This window comes from Ammospiza caudacuta, chromosome 1, assembly GCF_027887145.1.
Source record: "Ammospiza caudacuta isolate bAmmCau1 chromosome 1, bAmmCau1.pri, whole genome shotgun sequence".
Classification (NCBI taxonomy): domain Eukaryota; kingdom Metazoa; phylum Chordata; class Aves; order Passeriformes; family Passerellidae; genus Ammospiza; species Ammospiza caudacuta.
This window is the reverse complement of record NC_080593.1, coordinates 154,799,375-154,818,975: the sequence shown is the minus strand read 5'-3', so window position 1 is coordinate 154,818,975 and position 19,601 is coordinate 154,799,375. Positions and strand designations below refer to the sequence as shown.

At 49.3% G+C, this 19,601-nt stretch overlaps 3 protein-coding genes and 3 pseudogenes across 3 annotated transcripts; 3 read left to right on the top strand and 3 right to left on the bottom strand.

The window, feature by feature from the left end:
- Window positions 1–668, top strand: LOC131564177 (feather beta keratin-like; annotated as a pseudogene).
- Window positions 669–4,050: 3,382 nt separating this feature from the next.
- On the bottom strand, window positions 4,051–4,721 carry LOC131563491 (feather beta keratin-like; annotated as a pseudogene).
- Window positions 4,722–6,282: 1,561 nt separating this feature from the next.
- On the top strand, window positions 6,283–6,960 carry LOC131563977 (feather beta keratin-like). The gene is made up of 2 exons (XM_058814227.1): window positions 6,283–6,407; window positions 6,600–6,960. Exons 1-2 carry the CDS (start codon window positions 6,283–6,285, stop codon window positions 6,958–6,960), a joined length of 486 nt encoding a protein of 161 aa, XP_058670210.1.
- Window positions 6,961–9,934: 2,974 nt separating this feature from the next.
- LOC131561130 (feather beta keratin-like) lies at window positions 9,935–10,583 on the bottom strand. The gene is made up of 2 exons (XM_058810322.1): window positions 10,474–10,583; window positions 9,935–10,280 (listed from the first exon to the last, which is right to left on the bottom strand). Exons 1-2 carry the CDS (start codon window positions 10,581–10,583, stop codon window positions 9,935–9,937), a joined length of 456 nt encoding a protein of 151 aa, XP_058666305.1.
- Window positions 10,584–12,897: 2,314 nt separating this feature from the next.
- Window positions 12,898–13,278, top strand: LOC131563433 (feather beta keratin-like). The gene has a single exon (XM_058813491.1). It carries the CDS (start codon window positions 12,919–12,921, stop codon window positions 13,276–13,278), a length of 360 nt encoding a protein of 119 aa, XP_058669474.1. The 5' UTR covers window positions 12,898–12,918.
- A 3,229-nt stretch (window positions 13,279–16,507) lies between these two features.
- On the bottom strand, window positions 16,508–17,155 carry LOC131564260 (feather beta keratin-like; annotated as a pseudogene).
- Window positions 17,156–19,601: the final 2,446 nt, after the last annotated feature.

Genomic DNA, 19,601 nt, shown 5'->3' with positions numbered 1-19,601 from the left:
ATGCCCCAAGGCCATGGGACAAGGCTGTCCCGCCCCTTCAGGACCACCATAAAAGCCAGCCCAGAGCCTCTTACACTCACACACTTCTTCTGACGCCTTCTCCCCCTGCTGAAAACCAGGTGAGCCTCACTCCCCTGACCATCCTGCTCTGGCACCCTTGAATCCTCTCTTCCAGCACACTCTGCCCCATCCTCAGCAGCCCTCACGCCTCCTCACAGCCCCTCAACAGCCTCCACACTCTCTCACCCTCCTGAATCGCTGTCCCTTGCATCCCCACACCCCCTGCTGTGCCTCACCCACTCTCTTCCAGCACCCTCCACACCACACCCATGGCCTGCTACAACCGCTGCAGTCCCTGCGGACCCACCCCGCTGGCCAACAGCTGCAACGAGCCCTGTGCCCTGCAATGCCAGGATTCCCGCGTCATCATCGACCCTTCCCCTGTGCTGGTCACCCTGCCAGGACCCATCATGACCTCCTTCCCCCAGAACACCGCCGTCGGATCCACCTCCTCTGCTGCCGTGGGCACTGAGCTCAGTGTGCAGGGACAGCTCATCTCTGGGGGTTTTGGTGGATTTGGTGGCTTTGGCCTTGGCTATGGCCGTAGATTTGGCTATGGGCTGGGTGGCCTGGGCTGCTATGGCAGGAGGGGCGGCTACATCTGCTAAGGGACCAGCTGGGCTGCCTGCAAACATGGCCCATCTGCCTCCTGTTCTCCCACTCCCTGCTCTTCATTGGTCCTTTGACTCTGTCCAGTTCCCTCTGCTGCAAACCCCTTCTCCCAAGCCAGACATCCGTGGGCTCCTCTGGTGGGCTTCTCCCACTGTGGGGCAGAATGTTCTTGGTGCTCTGGGAAAACCTCCTGAGGGCAAAGGACCTTGGCTGATGGTCACCCTACTTGCACCTCCGCCTGTTCCTTTCTACTGGATGCTCAGGACCTTTTATTCTTCTACCTCAATAAAGTTTTCCTGCATCATAACCTCATATGAATCCTCCTTCATTCTTCCCCCAAGATTTTTTCAGTCTCAGCAATATCCCAGAGTTTTAGAGATCACTGGGGTTAGAAATTGTAATAAGAGATCTTTTAGGATTTATTTGCCCGCTTCAACCACCCACTGGCATGCTTTGCTCTTCCACTGCATCCCACAAACCCTTCTGTTTCTAGAAACACAGCCCTGGATACACTAATGCAGGTCTATCCCTGCTGCTGGCACAAGCCCCTCTGGGTTGTGTGTTCCCTTAGGGTGGACACCAGTTGCTCCAGCCCCTCATCATCTCCTCAGCCCAGTAAGAGATCTGCTCAAGCAGGTCCATATCTTTCTTATCATGGCTATGCATCCTTGCAGCAAAAGAACTTCCAGAAAAGCATTTCTAGCAGACTGACACTTCCTGTCTCCACACTGATAAGGATACGGATAAGGATCCCTGATTTGGGGTGATGTGCTGGGCTTTACAGTAGAAGAAAGACACTGACTTAAAGAAGCAAGAACAGTGCAGGAACAACAAGAGCTTGAAGGGACCAAAGAATTCTTGTTGTGATTAGAAATGGGAGGCGTGCAAGGATGATTTATTGTAGGGGTCCTACAGTTGAACAAAGAACTCCAGTCTCCCCAGAGATGAGTAGAGGCAATGATTCCCCTGCTCATCTGCTGCCCACACTGTGGGCATGAGCACAGGACACAGCGGATTTCTGGTCTGCGAGTGCACATGGTCAGGGCATGTCCAGTTTTTCATCCACCAACACCTCAAATTCTTCCCTTTTGGGACTGCTCTCAATCCCCTCATCACCCATCCTTTATCCTGCATGTTTGGGACTGCTCCAATCCAGGTGCAGCAGATTCTGCCCCTCTGCTCTGCTGATATTGGGGAACTCTTAATCTATGGGTCACTGGGAACAAGGAAGACAAGATTCTGGTTTAGGGGATCCAGGGCACAGCCTTGAGGATGATCTATGGCTGGAGGTTTGGGACAGCCTTGGCCGGTTATCCCAGGGCATTTTTTCAGGCAGCAGATTTGCCTGGCACAGCCTGGCAAAAGGTGGGAGGGTTTTTCTTCCCTCAGATCTGCATTGCCACGTCCTGCTCTTGAGGCCGTGTCCATCTGACCTTGGCGGCAGATTTGATGAGTTGGATTTGGTTCCAGCATTGCTGGATGAGGGAAGAGGGATCAATAACATGTAACTGGACCTGTGCATAGTATTTCCTCCTTTGCTAAAAATCATCCTTGTCTCCAAGCTGGAGAGATGTGGATGTTGGTTGGAACATTGGGTTAAGAAGGAAATGGGTGAGATGGCTGCACTGGAAGAGCTATGAAAGAGTAAAGGGCTCAATGTATGTGTGTGGAGAACAGGGATGAGTGGTACCCTCAGAGACTCGTGTTCAACCATTCTCACTTCCCATTGTGTCAGGGACATGGAGAGTGCAATTGTGTGTCCCATCAGCAAAAAATGTGAATAACAGCAGGATGAGTGGTATACTTGATTGTCTGGAAGGAGGGGATGGCATCCAGAGCGTTCCAGATAGTCTGGAGATATGGGCTGGTGTGAAGCTCATGAAGGTCAGCAGGGCCAAGAGGAAGGTCCTGCACCTGGATTGTATTGATCTCAGTAATGGGTGTTGGATGGGTAATGAGTTAATTAACAGCATCCCTGAGGAGAAGGACTTACACACTTACACACCCATATATATAAAATAAATTACTCTGAAATTCTAAAAATAACTGCAAACTAATAAAAAATTAAAAACTTTTATCTCAATAGTAAAACAAACCAAACAAACACCACACACTAAAAAACCACCACCATATAATCAACTACGAACAAAAAAACAACCATACACTTTTTACTAATAATTCTTTACATATTATAAGACTGAATTTAAAAAATAACCATATAATACCTCATAAAACAAATAACAAAAACCACTATAAAAACAAAACAAACCAACTTACTAAACTCAAAAGTATTCAACTAACCCTAAGCTTTACTGAAAAAAACCCCTAAAGCTCTACCACTACAATAATGAATAAATAATAACCAATACACTATAAAAATAAAATAAAAAAAAAAAAAAAAAAAAAAAAAAAAAAAAAAAGAACAAAAAACCTGAATGATGAAGAATTGGACATGTCCTGGCAATGTGAATGAACTGAGCAAAAATCCCCCACGTCCTGGGGTTATCCCTACAGTGAGGGCAGCACATTCTGCCCCTCTGCTGCACTATGAGGAGACTGCACTTGTGTGTTCCACTCTGAGGACACACAAAAAGAGAAAAATGGACCTCCTCCAGAAGATCTGAAAATGGCCTTGGGAGCTGATGAGGGTCTGGAGGAACTGGTGTCCAGCCAAAGTGAGCACACCAGCCAGGAGGGCTTTGTGTCAGAATCACAGACACACCTGCATTGGGGGATCCAGGCGTGTGTTCCAGCAACTGAAAGGTTGCTGTGGTGCACTGGAAGAACAAAGTGTATCAGTGGGTAGTGGAATTGGGGAAATAATCCCTACAAGAGGTCTTGGAGCACTTTTCCAACAATCCCATAGCATCAACAACCTCAAAGTGTCTCGGGAGAAAAAAGAAGGAGTCTTGTGAGGTTATGATGCAGGAAAATTTTATTGAGGTAGAACAGTGAACACTCAGGAGCAGCCAGTGGAAGGGAGCTGGTCTGAGGTGCAAGTAGGGCAACCATCAGCCGAGGCCCCTTGCTTGCAGATGGTTTTGCCAGAGCACCAAGGCCTTCCTGCCCCACAGTGGGAGCAGCCAGGCAGAGGTGCCCAATGGTCTCTGGCTTGGGAGAAGGGGTTTGCAGCAGAGGAGCTGGACAGAGCTGAAGGGGCAATGCAGAGCACAGAGAGGGAGAAGAGGAGGAGGCAGATGGGCCAAGTTTGCAGGCAGCCTGGGCTGGACCCTTGTTTACTGCCTTGCTTGGTGTCCTGAGAGCAGGAGCTGGAATTGCTGAGCCACTTTGAAAGCCTTGTCCCAGAGATGCATCTTCAATGCCTGAGATGAGTTCCAGGGAGTGGGTGGTTTGTGTCAGGGGTGGTGCTGAGGGTCCTTAGCAGATGTAGCCATAGCCCCTTCTGCCATAGCAGCCCAGGCCTCCCAGGCCATAGCCAAACCCACGGCCATAGCCAAGGCCGTAGCCAAAGCCACCAAATCCGCCAGAGATGGGCTGTCCCTGGGCATTGAGCTCAGTGCCCACGGCAGCGGAGGAGGTGGATCCGACGGCGGTGTTCTGGGGGAAGGAGGTCATGATGGGTCCTGGCAGGGTGACCAGCACAGGGGAAGGGTTGATGATGACGCGGGAATCCTGGCATTGCAGGGCACAGGGCTCGTTGCAGCTGTTGGCCAGCGGGGTGGGTCCGCAGGGACTGCAGCGGTTGTAGCAGGCCATGGGTGTGGTGTGGAGGGTGCCTGGAAGAGAGGGGGTGAGGCAAGGCAGGGGTGTGGGGATATGAGGGTTGAAGTGTCAGCAGGGTGAGAGACTGTGGAAGCTCTTGTGGGGCTGTGGGGAGGCATGAGGGCCACTGAGGCTGGGGCCTAGCATGCCCAAAGAGATGGCCCAGGGGTGCAGGAGCAGGAGGGTCAGAAGCTTGAGTCTCACCTGGTTGTCAGCAGGAGCAGGAGGAGAAGTCTGGAGAAGTGTGTGAGGGACAGAGGCTCTGTGCTGGTATTTATGCTGCTCCTGGAGGGGCAGGACAGCCTTGTCCCATGGCCTTGGGGCATTTTTGAGGCAGCAGCTCTTGGCTGGCCCAGGCTGGTGAGTCATGAGGTAGGGAGTGTTTTCCTTCGTGATTTTCTGCAATTCTATGTTCTTCCCTTTAATCTATGTCCCTTTGACCTTGACTGCATATTTCAATTGGGAGAAACAGAGGTCAATGGATTGGAGCTGGTTTGTTTTGAATGTTGAAGAGGCAAACAAAGCCTACAGGAATTTGGGTATTATTTCATGTCTTCACATAACCCCCAGCCATTCCTTCTGTTCAAACCTACTTCTCTGCAACCTTGGATATGGTCACTGCTCTGGGCTGAAATTCCATAAATAGATCATGAGGTGCCCATGTAGCCTTGGCTGTGAAAACTCCAGCAGTTACCAGGACAGAATTACGAAAAGAAATACAGGCAGGTTATGGGAGTTGAACATCCTATTCTACACCACTGTTGGGGCTCCTCAGTGGAACAAGGCCTCGGACATGGTTGGCCAAGAGACCATGGCACTGATGGGAGTGGAGGATCCTTAAGATGAGAAGCTGAGAGAGCTGCAATTTCTTTCAGGCAGGAGGCAAAAATGCAAATGGGACATGTTGTCAATATGCCATAGAATGACCTCAGTGGTGACACCCCAAATCTCCTAAGCTGTGGTTGAATCTTCTACGAGTCGTGACACTCACAATCAACACCTTGGTCTCTAATTTTTGCAACTTAGCCTACCACCAAGGTCAGATGGAGATGGCCTCAGGAGCAGAACATGAAATTGCACAATTCCACAGAGGAACAACTGCTCCGTGACACAAAAGGAAAGAGGAGCTTACTGGCTGTCCGTTAGTAATTATTGGGGTTTGCTCATAGGAACAACACATTAGGACTTACTAATTATAAGTTATGAAAATTTGTGGCTTGAACACGGAAAAAAGGAATTGATGTCACAGAGCAGCCTGGGAAAAAAGGGATTGGGCCCCGTTTGTTGTTTATTGGATTCCTGAATGAGGTCAAGGAATACACTTTGAATGACAGAGTATATTGTTGTGTAAATTGTATAAATTTCAAAGTACAGTGGAAGAAGTTCAACCCTGGATTGCCTCATGTTTCCCTGATCCTGTTTCTTGATATCATTGAAAACACAGAATAGAGGAGATTTCTTTCCTCTATCATGAAGGGCTCTCAGGCACTGTGACCTTTCCAGGTTATTGCAGAGTGACCTTCTGAGGACATCAGCAGCTCCCTCAGCATTCCTGGGTGCAACACAATGACTGATGGACATCTAGTGGCACAGAAAAGAGTCCCAGTCTTCACAAGGCACCCACAAACCACAGAACACAACTGCCACAAGATGATCTCACTGATGACATTGCGCCTTCCCTGGGTGCTGGCTGTTTATTCAACATCCCTGGCACATAGGGAACAGTCAAATACTCCCAAATACCAACTCCCAGTTAGAAAGCTGCTGCCAAGGTCAAATGGACGCAGCTTCAAGAGCAGGATAAGGAATTGTGGAAATGGATGAAGGAGAACATTCCCTACCTCATGACTCAGCAGGCTGGGACGGCCAAAAGTTGCCGCCTCAAAAATGCCCCAAGGCCATGGGACTAGGCTGTCCCGCCCCTCCAGAACCTGCATAAAACCCAGCCCAGAGCCTCTCTCCTTCACACACTTCTCCTCAAGCCTGCTCCTCTTGCTCCTGCTGACAACCAGGTGAGCCTCACAACCCTGACCCTCCTGCTCCTGCACCCCTGGGCCCTCTCTTCCAGAACACTGAGCCCCAGTCTCAGCAGCACTCGCGCCTCCCCACAGCCCCACAACAACCTCCACACTCACTTATCCTCCTGCATCACTGCCCCTCACGTCCCCCACATCCCCGCTCTGCTTTATCCCTCTCTCTTCCAGGCACCCTCACACCACACCCATGGCCTGCTACAACCGCTGCAGTCCCTGCGGACCCACCCCGCTGGCCAACAGCTGCAACGAGCCCTGTGCCCTGCAATGCCAGGATTCCCACGTCATCATCAACCCTTCCCCTGTGCTGGTCACCCTGCCAGGACCCATCATGACCTCCTTCCCCCAGAACACCGCCGTCGGATCCACCTCCTCCGCTGCTCTGGGCACTGAGCTCAATGCCCAGGGACAGCCCATCTCTGGCGGATTTGGTGGCTTTGGCCTTGGCTACGGCCTTGGCTGTGGCCGTGGATTTGGCTATGGCCTGGGAGGCCTGGGCTGCTATGGCAGAAGGGGCAGCTACATCTGCTAAGGGCCCTTGGTATACCACGGTCCCACTGTGGAGCAGGAAGGCATTTATGATCTGGCAAAGCCTCCTCCAAGCAAAGGACCTTGGCTGATGGTCACCCTACTTGCACTTCAGCCTGGCTCTCTTCCATTTGCTGCTTATTGGCTCTCATTCTTCTACCTCAATAAAGTTTTCCTGCATCACATTTTTAGTTGAGTTCTTCTTCTTTCTGATGCCAAGACCCTTCCAGTCTCACTCAGCTTTCTGCCAGGGTTCCAGCATCCATTGGAGTTGGTGAAAAAGTGCTCCAGGTCCTCTTTTATGATTTATTTCCCTATTCTAGTATAAGGTGGCACAATTTGCTCTTCCAGTGCATCCCACAAATCCTTCAGTTACTGGATCACAGACCTGGATACACTAATGTAGATCTATCCCTGCCTCTGGTCCAAGCCTCTCTGGATGGTGTGTTCACTTTTGTGGACAGCAGTTGCTTGTGTCCTTCTTCATCTTCCATGCCCTTCCTCAGACCCTATGAAGCACATCCATGTATTCCTTGTCTTTATGGGCTCAGAGTTCAACACTGAACTCTGATTTTAGTGCAGGAGAGCAGAGGGTGAGATTTCCCCACTCTCTTGTGCTGCCCACACTGTGGGATGAGCCCAGGACACAGGAGGAGTTTCTGGTCAGTGGGTGCACATGGCTGGGAAAAATCCAATTCTTCATCCAACACCCCAAGTGCTCCTCCCTGGGGCTGCTCTCAATCCTCTCATCACCCCTCCTTTACCCTGCATGTTTGGGATTGCTCCAATCCCGGTGCAGAAGGTTCTGCCCCTCTGCTCTGGTGATATTGGAGAACTCTTCATCTATGGATTACTGGGATCAGGGAAGACAAGACTCTGCCTGAGGAGATCAAGAGTATGGCCTTGAGGATGATCCGTGGGTGAAGGTTTGGGACAGCCTCTGTCTATGACACTGGCATATTTTCCAGGCAGAAGCTGTTGCCTGGCAGAGCCTGCTGTGTCATGAGGTTGGGAATGTTTTGCATCAAACTGCTCTGAAATTCCACATTCTGCTCTTGAGGCCGTGTCCATCTGACACTGGCGACAGCTTTAGTGGGTTGGTATTGGTTCCACTATGGGTGGATGAAGAGAGGGAGAACCAGGATCCTGTATCTGGACTTGTGCAAAACTTTTGTTCCTGTGCCAGACAACGTCCTTGTATCTAAGCTGGAGTTGATGGCTGGACCTCTGACTGGATAAGGAATTGGCAGGATGGTCTCACTGAAAAGTTGTGGTCACTCCATGTCCCAGTGTGGAGAACAGGGATGAGTGGTGGCCCACAGGGATTGATAATGGAACCATTGCAACTTCCCATCTTTGTCAGGGACATGGAGAGTGGGTTTGAGTGTCCCCTTGGTTAGACTGGGGATGACTCCCAGGTGAGTGGTGTGGTTTATGCTCTGGAGGGAATGGATGGCACCCAGAATGTTCTGAACAAGCTGTGTAGATGGGCTGGTGTGAAGCTCGTGAAGGTCAACAGGGCCAAGTGGAAGGTTTTGTACCTGGATTGGATCAATCTCACTAATGGATGTTGGATGGGTAATGAGTAAATTAACAGCATCCCTGAGGAGAAGGACTTACACACACTTACACACAAAATTCTAAATAAATCCTAAATCACCCTAAAATTCTAAAAAGAATTACAAGCTAACAAAAAAATAAAAACTTTAATCTCACTAATAAAAACAAACAGACTACAAAAACATCACCATATAGCCATCTACCAACAAAAAAACAAAAATACACTTTTTACAAGTAATTCTTACCACATTATAAAAATTAATCAAAAATAACAACCAACTATAAAAAAACCCACACAACAAATCATAAAAACCAGTAAAAAATATCAAACCAATTTCCTAAACTCAAAACTATTCAACTAACCTTAAACATTACTTAAAAAATGGCTCTCTACCTCTACACTAATGAATAAATAAAAACCATTACTCTATAAAAATAATTTAAAAATATTAAAAAATGGAATTATGAGGAATTGGAAATGTCCTGGCCACAGGAATAAGCTGAAAAAAAATCCCCCAAGCCCTGGGGTTATCCCCACAGTGACGGCAGCACATTCTGCCCCTCTGCTGCACTATGAGGAGACTGGATTTGTGTGCTCCACTCTGAGGACACACAAAAAGAGAAAAATGGACCTCCTCCGGAAGATCTGAAAATGGCCTTGGGAGATGATGAGGGTCTGGAGGAACTGGTGTCCAGCCAAAGTGAGCACACCAGCCAGGAGGGCTTTGTGTCAGAATCACGGATGGACCTGCATTGGGGGATCCAGGTTTGTGTTCAAGCAACTGAAAGGTTGCTGTGGTGCACTGGAAGAACAAAGTGTACTGGTGGGTAGTGGAATTGGGGAAATAATTCCTCAAAGAGGTCTTGGAGCACTTTTCCAACAATCCCATAGCATCAATAACATTCACTTGATCTCAAATTGTCTAGAGAGAGGAATGAAGAAGGAGTCCAGTGAGGTTATGATGCAGGAAAATTTTATTGAGGTAGAACAGTGAACACTCAGGAGCAGCCAGTGGAAGGGAGCTGGTCTGAGGTGCAAGTAGGGCGACCATCAGCCGAGGCCCCTTGCTTGCAGATGGTTTTGCCAGAGCACCAAGGCCTTCCTGCCCCACAGTGGGAGCAGCCAGGCAGAGGTGCCCAATGGTCTCTGGCTTGGGAGAAGGGGTTTGCAGCAGAGGAGCTGGACAGAGCTGAAGGGGCGATGCAGAGCACAGAGAGGGAGAAGAGGAGGAGGCAGATGGGCCATGTTTGCAGGCAGCCTAGGCTGGGCTCTTGTTTACTGCCTTGCTTGGTGTCCTGAAAGCAGGAGCTGAAATTGCTGAGCCCCTTTGAAAGCCTTGTCCCAGAGATGCATCTTCAATGCCTGAGATGAATACCAGGGAGTGGGTGGTTGGTGTCAGGGGTGGTGCTGAGGGTCCTTAGCAGATGTTGCCATAGCCCCTTCTGCCATAGCAGCCCAGGCCTCCCAGGCCATAGCCAAGGCCAAAACCAAATCCGCCAGAGATGGGCTGTCCCTGGGCATTGAGCTCAGTGCCCACGGCAGCGGAGGAGGTGGATCCGACGGCGGTGTTCTGGGGGAAGGAGGTCATGATGGGTCCTGGCAGGGTGACCAGTACAGGGGAAGGGTTGATGATGACGCGGGAATCCTGGCATTGCAGGGCACAGGGCTCGTTGCAGCTGTTGGCCAGCGGGGTGGGTCCGCAGGGACTGCAGAGGCTGTAGCAGGCCATGGGTGTGGTGTGGAGGGTGCCTGGAAGAGAGAGGGATAAAGCAGGGCAGAGATGTGGGGGATGTGAGGGGCAGTGATGCAGGAGGATAAGTGAGTGTGGAGGTTGTTGTGTGGCTGTGGGGAGGTGTGAGGGCTGCTGAGGCTGGGACTGAGTGTTACGGAAGAGAGGGCCCAGGGGTGCGGGAGCAGGAGGGTCAGGGGATTGAGTCTCACCTGGTTGTCGGCAGGAGCAGGAGGCGCAGGCTCGAGGAGAAGCGTGTGAGGGAGAGAGGCTCTGTGTCGGCTTGTATGCAGGTTCTGGACAGGCGGGACAGCCTAGTCCCATGGCCTTGGGGCATTTTTGAGGCAGCAGCTTCTGCCTTGCTCAGCCTGATGAGTCATCACCTGGGGAATGTTTTCCTTCCTGATGTTCTGCAGAGTCATGTCTTCTTCTTCTGTTTGTGTCCATGTGACATTGACAGCTGCTCATAATTTGAGAATTAGAGACCAGCGTGGGGTTTTTTTATGACATCTATCAAGACATGCAGAAGATTCAACCAAAGCTAAGGAGAACTGGGGAGTCATCAGTGAGGTCATGCCATATTGACAACATCTCTCATTTGCATTCTTGCCTCCTGTCTCAAGAATCTCTCAGCTCTTTCAGCTCCTCCTCATTTTGATTATACCCCAGTATTGTCAATGTCATGGTGGCCCTGCACTGCTCTTGGTCAACAATGTCCATGTCCTTGTTCCACTCTGGAGCCCCAACAGTGGTGGGGGACAGGGTTAACTCCTTCAGCCTTATTGTACTTCTTCTCCTACATTACCTATCCTGGTAACAGCTGGAGATTTTTATTCCAAAGCGTGCATGTCCACCTCATGATCCACTTAAGCTACAGTAGGACTACAAGGACCTTCCCTTCTCGAATGCTTTGGTTGCCAAGGGAAGGGCAACTAGTGTCATCCTGACCTTCTGTCAGGGTTTTTACAGAGTCCCACAGGACACCCTTGTCTCTAAACTGCAGATGTGTGGGTTTCAAAGGAGGTCTGATGAATGGATGAGGAACAGAGAGTGATGGTCAATGGCTCTATGTACAGGTGGAGGCCAGTGACGAGGCCTCCAGGCTTGTGCCTTGGACTGGTGATTTTGAATATTTTATCAAGGAGATCAACAGTGAGATTGAGACCACTCAGAATGTTTGCAAGTGCCAGGAAGCTGAGTGTTGCAGTCGGCACAAGAACATGGAAGGATGCCATCAGGAGGTGTCGGAACCCAGGACATTCCTCTGACTGCCCTGGAGGACTCAAGACCCTGGCAGGGGGCTCAGAGACCTTGGCATGGAGTCAGACACCTGTGCCTTAGATTTGAACCCATGGAAACAATTACCAACGTTGTGTGAGGATTTATGAGCCAAAATATTTTGAGTAGAAAGATAGCTAACTTGTCACAGGGTGAAAAATTAGAATTTTGGGGATTTAGAATGGAGGTTCAAGAAGCAAGATGGAGGAATCTGAGGATGTTGTGTCCTTCTTCTTCTTCTTGCCGTCCATCTTCTGCTGTGATGGTGACACTTCTGGATTGGTTTAGATTAGAGACAGGCTAACAAGGGTGATAGGTAGGGGAAAATTATTGTAAATAAAGTATTCGTAGTTCTTAGTATAAAAAACCAACACTACCCCAAGGGTGGTCAGTGTGCTGCAAACCAGCCTGCCAGACAGACCTCAGCCGGTCTGAAAAACGATGTATTAGATAAGAGAAAATAAACAAGCTTGAAAACCAGAGCCAAGGAATCTCAACTTTTCTTTGGTCACGTGGCAGGGAAAAAGGACTCTAATACCTTGGGAGCCATTTCAGCAACACAAAACCCGAGAAAGAGGGACACTGGGAGTGTTGAGAACATAAGAACTTCTTGTGGCTCAACAACTCCAAGTTCAAGGTCCTGCACATGGTTTGGGACAGTCCCAGACATGAGCACAGCTTTGGAGAAAACTCATTGAGAGCAGTTCCACGGAGAAGAATTGCAGGTTCTGGTGGACTAAAATAACACAGAAATGTGATTTTCAGCCAAAAAAAATAACCATATCCTGGGCTGCATAAAAACAGGTGTGGCCACAGGAATGGCTGGGTGTCAGTCAGAGCCAGGAGAAAACACCCAAATTCTTGTCAGCTTTGTTTGCACCTTCTACATACCTGAGTTAAAACAAGCCCAAAATCTTGGGCGCTATTTCTCCCAATTAAAAGCTGCTGCCAAGGTCAGATGGACACAGCCCCAAGGGGAGGGCATGGGATCACAGAACATCAGGAGGGAAAACATGACCCACTTATGACTCACCAGGTGGGCCAGGCAACAGCTGCTACCTGAAAAATGCCCCAAGGCCATGGGACTAGGCAGTCCTGCCCCTCCAGGACCAGCATAAAAAGCTGGCCCAGAGCATCTCTCTCTCACACGCTTCTGAAGCCTTCTCCTCCTGCAGATAACCAGGTGAACCTCAATCCCCTGACCCTCCTGCTCGTGCACACCTGGCACCTCTTTTCCAGCACCCTCTGCCCCAGCTTCAGCAGCCCTCATGCCTCCCCACAGCCCCAAAAGAGCCTCCACACTCCCTTACCCCCTTGCACAACCCACGCCCCTGCCCACACCCCTGCCCTGCCTCACCCCTCCCTCTCTTCCAGGCACCGTCCACACCACACCCATGGCCTGCTACAGCCTCTGCAGCCCCTGTGGACCCACCCCGCTGGCCAACAGCTGCAACGAGCCCTGTGCCCTGCAATGCCAGGATTCCCGCATCATCATCAACCCTTCCCCTGTGCTGGTCACCCTGCCAGGACCCATCATGACCTCCTTCCCCCAGAACACCGCCGTCGGATCCACCTCCTCCGCTGCTCTGGGCACTGAGCTCAATGCCCAGGGACAGCCCATCTCTGGCGGATTTGGTGGCTTTGGTGGCTTTGGCTACGGCTTTGGCTACGGCCTTGGCTATGGCCGTGGGTTTGGCTACGGGCTGGGAGGCCGGGGCTGCTATGGCAGAAGGGGCTATGGCAACACCTGCTAAGAGACCTCAGCACCACCCCTGACACAAACCACCCACTCCCTGGAACTCATCTCAGGCACTGAAGATGCATCTCTAGGACAAGATTCTCAGACGGACTCAGCACTTCCAGCTCCTGCTCTCGGGGCACCAAGCAAGGCAGTAACCAAGTGGCCAAACTGAGCTCCCTGCAAACATGGCCCATCTGCCTCCTCCTCTTCTCCCTCTCTGTGCTCTGCATTGTCCCTTTGGCTCTTTCCAGCTCCTCTGCTACAAACCCCTTCTCCCAAGCCAGAGACCATTGGGCACCTCTGCCTGGCTGCTCCCACTGTGGGGCAGGAAGGCCTTGGTGCTCTGGCAAAACCATCTGCAAGCGAGGGGCCTCGGCTGATGGTTGCCCTACTTGCACCTCAGACCAGCTCCCTTCCACTGGCTGCTCCTGAGTGTTCACTGTTCTACCTCAATAAAGTTTTCTGCATCATAACCTCACAAGACTCCTTCTTCATTCTTCTCCCGAGACACTTTGAGATTAAGCCAATGTTGTTGATACTTTTGGGATTGTTAAAAAAATGCGTCAAGACCTCTTTGAGGAATTATTTCCCCAATTCCACTACCCACTGATACACTTTGTTCTTATAGTGCACCACAGCAAGCTTTCAGTTGCTGGAACACACGCTTGGATCCCCCAATGCAGGTGTGTCCGTGACTCTGATACAAGGCCCTCCTGGCTGGTGTGCTCACTTTGGCTGGACACCAGTTCCTCCAGACCCTCATCATCTCCCAAGGCCATTTTCAGATCTTCTGGAGGAGGTCCACGTCTGTCCTTTTTTTGTGTCCTCAGAGTGGAACACACAAGTGCAGTCTCATCAGAGTGCAGCAGAGGGACAGAATGTGCTGCCCTCACTGTGGGGATAACCCCAGGTCATGGAGGGTTTTTGCTCAGTTCATTCACATTGCCAGGACATTTCCAATTCTTCATCATTCAGGTCTTTAAATTTTTTTTAGTTATTTTCATACTGTATTGGTTATTATTTATTAATTTGTGTAGAGGTAGAGTTTTGGATTATTTTTGTTTTAATAATGTTTACGGTGGGTTGAATAGTTTTGAGTTTAGTAAGTTGGTTTGATTTTTTAATGGTTTTTGTGAATTGTTTGATATTTTTTGTGGTTTTTGTGAATTGAAACAATTCAATTTTGTGAATTGTATTGTGAATTGAATTTTGTGAAAAAAAGTGTGGGGTTTTATATGCTTGTTTTTTATTTTTGATTTATTTCTATAATGTGGTAAAAATTATTAGTAAAAGGAGTATACTGTGGGTTTTTTGATGGTAGTTGTTTATACAGTCATGTTTTTTAGTGTGTGGTTTCTTTTGTTTTTTTTTTTTTTATTAGTGAGATTAAAGTTTTTATTTTTTGGTTAGTTTGTAATTGTTTTTAGAATTTTAGGGTGATTTAGTTTATTTATATGGGTGTGTAAGTGTCTAAGTCCTTCTCCTCAGGGATGCTGTTAATTAACTCATTGCCCATTCAGCATCCATTACTAAGATTGATCCAATCCAGGTGCAGGACCTTCCTCTTGGCCCTGCTGACCTTCAAGAGCTTCACAACAGCCCGTCTCCCCAGCCTGTCTGGAACGCTCTGGATGCCATTCCTTCTCTCCAGACCATCAACCATTGTTCTCTCCTAACGGTTGTTCACATTTTTGCCAATGGCACACACAATTGCACTCTCCATGTCCCTGACAAAGATGGGAAGTGAGAATGGTTGAACACGAGTCTCTGAGGATCACCACTCATCCCTGTTCTCCACACACACATGGAGCCATTGACTCTTTCATAACTCTTCCAGTGCGACCATCTCACCCATTTCCATCTTAACCAAAACGTCCAACCAAACATCCCCATCTATCCAACTTAGAGACAAGGATGTTTTCTGGCAAAGGAAGAAATACTGTGCACAGGTCCAGGTACATGTTATTGGTCCCTCTTCCCTCATCCAATGCTGGAAGCAAATCCAACTCATCAAATCTGCTGCCAAAGTCAGATGGACACGGCCTCAAGAGCAGGACGTGGCAATGCAGATCTGAGGGAAGAAAAACCCTCCCACCTTTTGCCAGACTGTGCCAGGCAAATCTGCTGCCTGAAAAAATGCCCTGGGATAACCGGCCAAGGCTGTCCCAAACCTCCAGCCATAGATCATCCTCAAGGCTGTGCCCTGGATCCTCTAAACCAGAATCTTGTCTTCCTTGTTCCCAGTGACCTGTAGATTAAGAGTTCCCCAATGCCACCAGAGAGGAGCAGAGGGGCAGAATCTGCTGCACCTGGATTGAAGCAGGCCCAAACATGCAGGATAAAGGCTGGGTCATGAGGGGATTGAGAGCACTCCCAAGAACGAAGGATTTGGGATGTGAGTGACTGAAAAACTGGACATGCCCTGACCATGTGCACTCACAGAGCAGAAATCCCTGTTTCCTGTGCTCATCCCCACAGTGTGGGAGGCAGATGAGCAGGGGAGTCTTGCTCATCTAGCTCATAGTTTCTACGCATCTCTGGCGAGACTGGAATTGTGTGTTCAACTGTAGGACCCCTATGATAAGAAAGGCATGGACCTGCTCAAGCAGATCTCTTACTGGGCTGAGGAGATGATGAGGGGCTGGAGCAACTGGTGTCCACCCTAAGGGAACACACCACCCAGAGGGGCTTGTGCCAGCAGCAGGGATAGACCTGCATTAGTGTATCCAGGGCTGTGTTCTAGAAACAGAAGGGTTTGTGGGATGCAGTGGAAGAGCAAAGCATGCCAGTGGGTGGTAGAAGTGGGGAAATAAATTCTAAAAGTGGTCTTGATGCACTTTTAACCCAAAAGGCCTCTACAACCCCTGTTTAGTGATGAATGAGTCTGGAAAAGTCTTGGGAGAAAAAAGAAGGAGGATTCATATGAGGTTATGATGCAGGAAAACTTTATTGAGGTAGAAGAATAAAAGGCCATGAGCATCCAGTAGTAAAAGGAGTAGGCTGAGGTGAAAGGAGAGTGACCATCAGTCAAAGACCTTTGCTCTCAGGAGGTTTTTCCAGAGCACCAAGAACATTCTGCCCCACAATGGGAGGAGCCCACCAGAGGGGTCCAATGGTGTCTGGCCTGCCAGAAGTGATCTGCAGCAGAGGGAACTGAACAGAGCAGAAGTGGCCATGCAGAGCAGGCAGTGGGAGAACAGGAGGCAGATGGTCCATGTTTGTAGCCAGGCTGGGCTGGTCCCTTAGCAGATGTAGCCGCCCCTTCTGCCATAGCAGCCCAGGCCTCCCAGGCCATAGCCGAATCCACGGCCGTAGCCAAAGCCACCAAAGCCACCAAATCCGCCAGAGATGGGCTGTCCCTGCACACTGAGCTCAGTGCCCAGAGCAGCGGAGGAGGTGGATCCGACGGCGGTGCTCTGGGGGAAGGAGGTCATGATGGGTCCTGGCAGGGTGACCATCACAGGGGAAGGGTCGATGATGACGTGGGAATCCTGGCATTGCAGGGCACAGGGCTCGTTGCAGCTGTTGGCCAGCGGGGTGGGTCCGCAGGGACTGCAGAGGCTGTTGCAGGCCATGGGTGTGGTGTGGAGGGTGCCTGGAAGAGAGGGAGGGGTGAAGCAGGGCAGGGGCGATGGTGGAGGAAGGTGAGGGTATTTGGAGGGTGTTGTGGGGCTGTGAGGAGGCGTGAGAGCTGCTGAGGATGGGGCTGAATGTGCTGGAAGAGCGGGGCCAGGGGTGCCAGAGCAGGAGGGTCAGGGGAGTGAGGCTCACCTGGTTTTCAGCAGGGGGAGAAGGCGTCAGAAGAAGTGTGTGAGTGTAAGAGGCTCTGGGCTGGCTTTTATGGTGGTCCTGAAGGGGCGGGACAGCCTTGTCCCATGGCCTTGGGGCATTTTTGAGGCAGCAGCTCTTGTCTGGCTCAGCTTGGGGAGTCATGAGCTGAGGAGTGTTTTCCTTCATGTAGTTTTGCAATTCCATGTCCTGCTCTTGAAACCATTTCCATCTGACCTTGGCAGTAACTTCATTGTGTTTGTATTTCGGCCATTTTGATTGTTCCATGTGAGTCAGGGAGGGCTGAATAAACAACCAGAGCCCAGCAGAAATGCCATGTCATCAGTGAGGTCATTTTGTGGCACACGTCCTGTGGTTTGCAGATGCCTTGTGAAGACTGGGACTCTGTTCTCTGCCACTGGATGTCCATCAGTCATTGTGTTGCACTCAGGAATGCTGAGGGAGCTGCTGACGTCCTGGGGAGGTCACTCTGCAAGAGCTGGGAAAGGTCCCAGTGCCTGGAAGCTCTTCTTGATGGATGAAAGGGACCCCAAGCAGGTTTTTTTTGTGTACAATCAAGAGAAAGATCTGGAAATTAAATGCTTCTTAAGTTGAATTTTTTCCAATGCTGTGGTCCATTTGGATTTCTCAACTTTACATGGAAATATACTCTGTCATTTAAAGTGTATTTCTTTACCTCTTTAAGAAACCAAATAAACAAACATCCAATGATGCTAGATCATGTTTTGCTCAGGCTGGTCTTTGATCTGAATTTGTTTATTCTGCATTCAAGTCCTATGGTTTCATAATTTATATCCTGTCAGATGTTGTATTTTGTTCCTGTTATGAAAAAACACTAATTGCTACTGAATGGTCATTGTGATCCTATTTCCTCCTGTCATGGTGCTGGTGTGTCTTTGTGGAATTCTGTGATTCTGTGTCCCTCTCTACAGGCTGCGTCCATTTGACCTTTGCGGCAGTTTTTAATTTTGAGGAGTAGAGGTCAAAGTATTGGTATTGGTATGTGGTATATGGCATTATTGGCTTGTGTCAAGCACGTAGAATATGACAACAAATCCTACAAGAATTGGGGTGTTACGAGTGAGGTCCTGCCATGGAACACGCACAACATCTCCTTTGTCCATTCTTCCCTTCTCACAAAAATAAACCTTGTGTGTCTCCCATTTCTAATCACAAAGATTCTTTGGTCCCGTCAACCTCTTGCTACTCTTACTTCACTAAGTCCATGTCTTTCTTCCACTGTGAAGCTCAGCTCATCACCCTAAATCAGATATCTTTATCTCTGAAGAAACAGGAATTATCAATCTCCTAGAAACCCTTTTCCAGAAGTTCTTTTGTTGCAAGGATGCATGGTCATCTCTTGAACATTTTGGTCTCTATTGGTGTTCATATTTTGATTGTTATTTTGTCACCTATTGGTGACAATAATGACATTCTCATATTTCCAATTAAGCCCCAACCATTCCTGCTGGCCACACTTCTTTCTATTCAGCCCAGGGAATGGTTGGTGGCCTTGGTTGAAAATTCACATTGGTGTTTCCTTTTAATATTTTGGTCCCCCAGAACTGTCAGGTCATTGTCTGGTGAAACTGATCTTGAGAATTCCCTCTCCAAAGCTGTGCTCATGTCTGGGACTGTCCCAATCCATGTGCTGGACCTTGAACTTGGAGTTGTTGAACCACAAGAGATTCCTATGTTTTCAACATTCCCAGTGTCCGTCCTGATGGGATCACTCCATGTTCTTGTGTCAACAGTAACACTCAGCTTTGTGGCACCTGCAAACATGCTGGGGGTGGTCTCAATCACACTGCTCACCTCCTTGATAAAATATTCAAAATCACCAGTCCAAGAAAGACGCCTGGAGGATTCATCTCTGGCCTCTACCTGTACAGAGAGCCATTGACCGTCACTCTCTGTCTGTTCCTCATCCATTCATTAGACAACCTTGAAACCCACGTGTCTGCAGTTCAGAGATAAAGATGTTATGTGGGACGGTGATAAAGCCCTGACAGAAGTTCAGGATGATACCAGTTGCCCTTCCCTTGGCAAACAAAGCATTCTAGCAAGGAAGGACCTGGTGAAGCATAAATGGATCTTGAGGTCACCTTGTACTCTTTAGTTAAAAAACTCCAGGAGTTACCAGGACAGGATTAGGAACAGTAATAACGCATATTGAGGGAATTGAACACCCTTGTCCTCAACACAGGTGAGGCTACATGGACACAAACATGATTGACCAAGAGCAGTGCAGGGCCACCATGACACTGATGAGAGTGGGGGATCCTTGAGATGAGGAGAAGCTGAGAGAGCTGGGACCTCTGCCAGGCAGGAGGCAAGAATACAAATGGGGCTCACTGTCAATATTCCATGGAATGACCTCACTGACGACACCCCAGTGCTTGTAAGCTTTGCTTGAATCTTCTGTGTGTCCTGGCATGCAACATCAACAGCAACACCATGGTCTCTAATTCTCGCAGCTAGAAAGTATCACCAAGGTCAGGTGGAGATGGCCTCAGTAGCAGAACATGAAATTGCACAATTCCACAG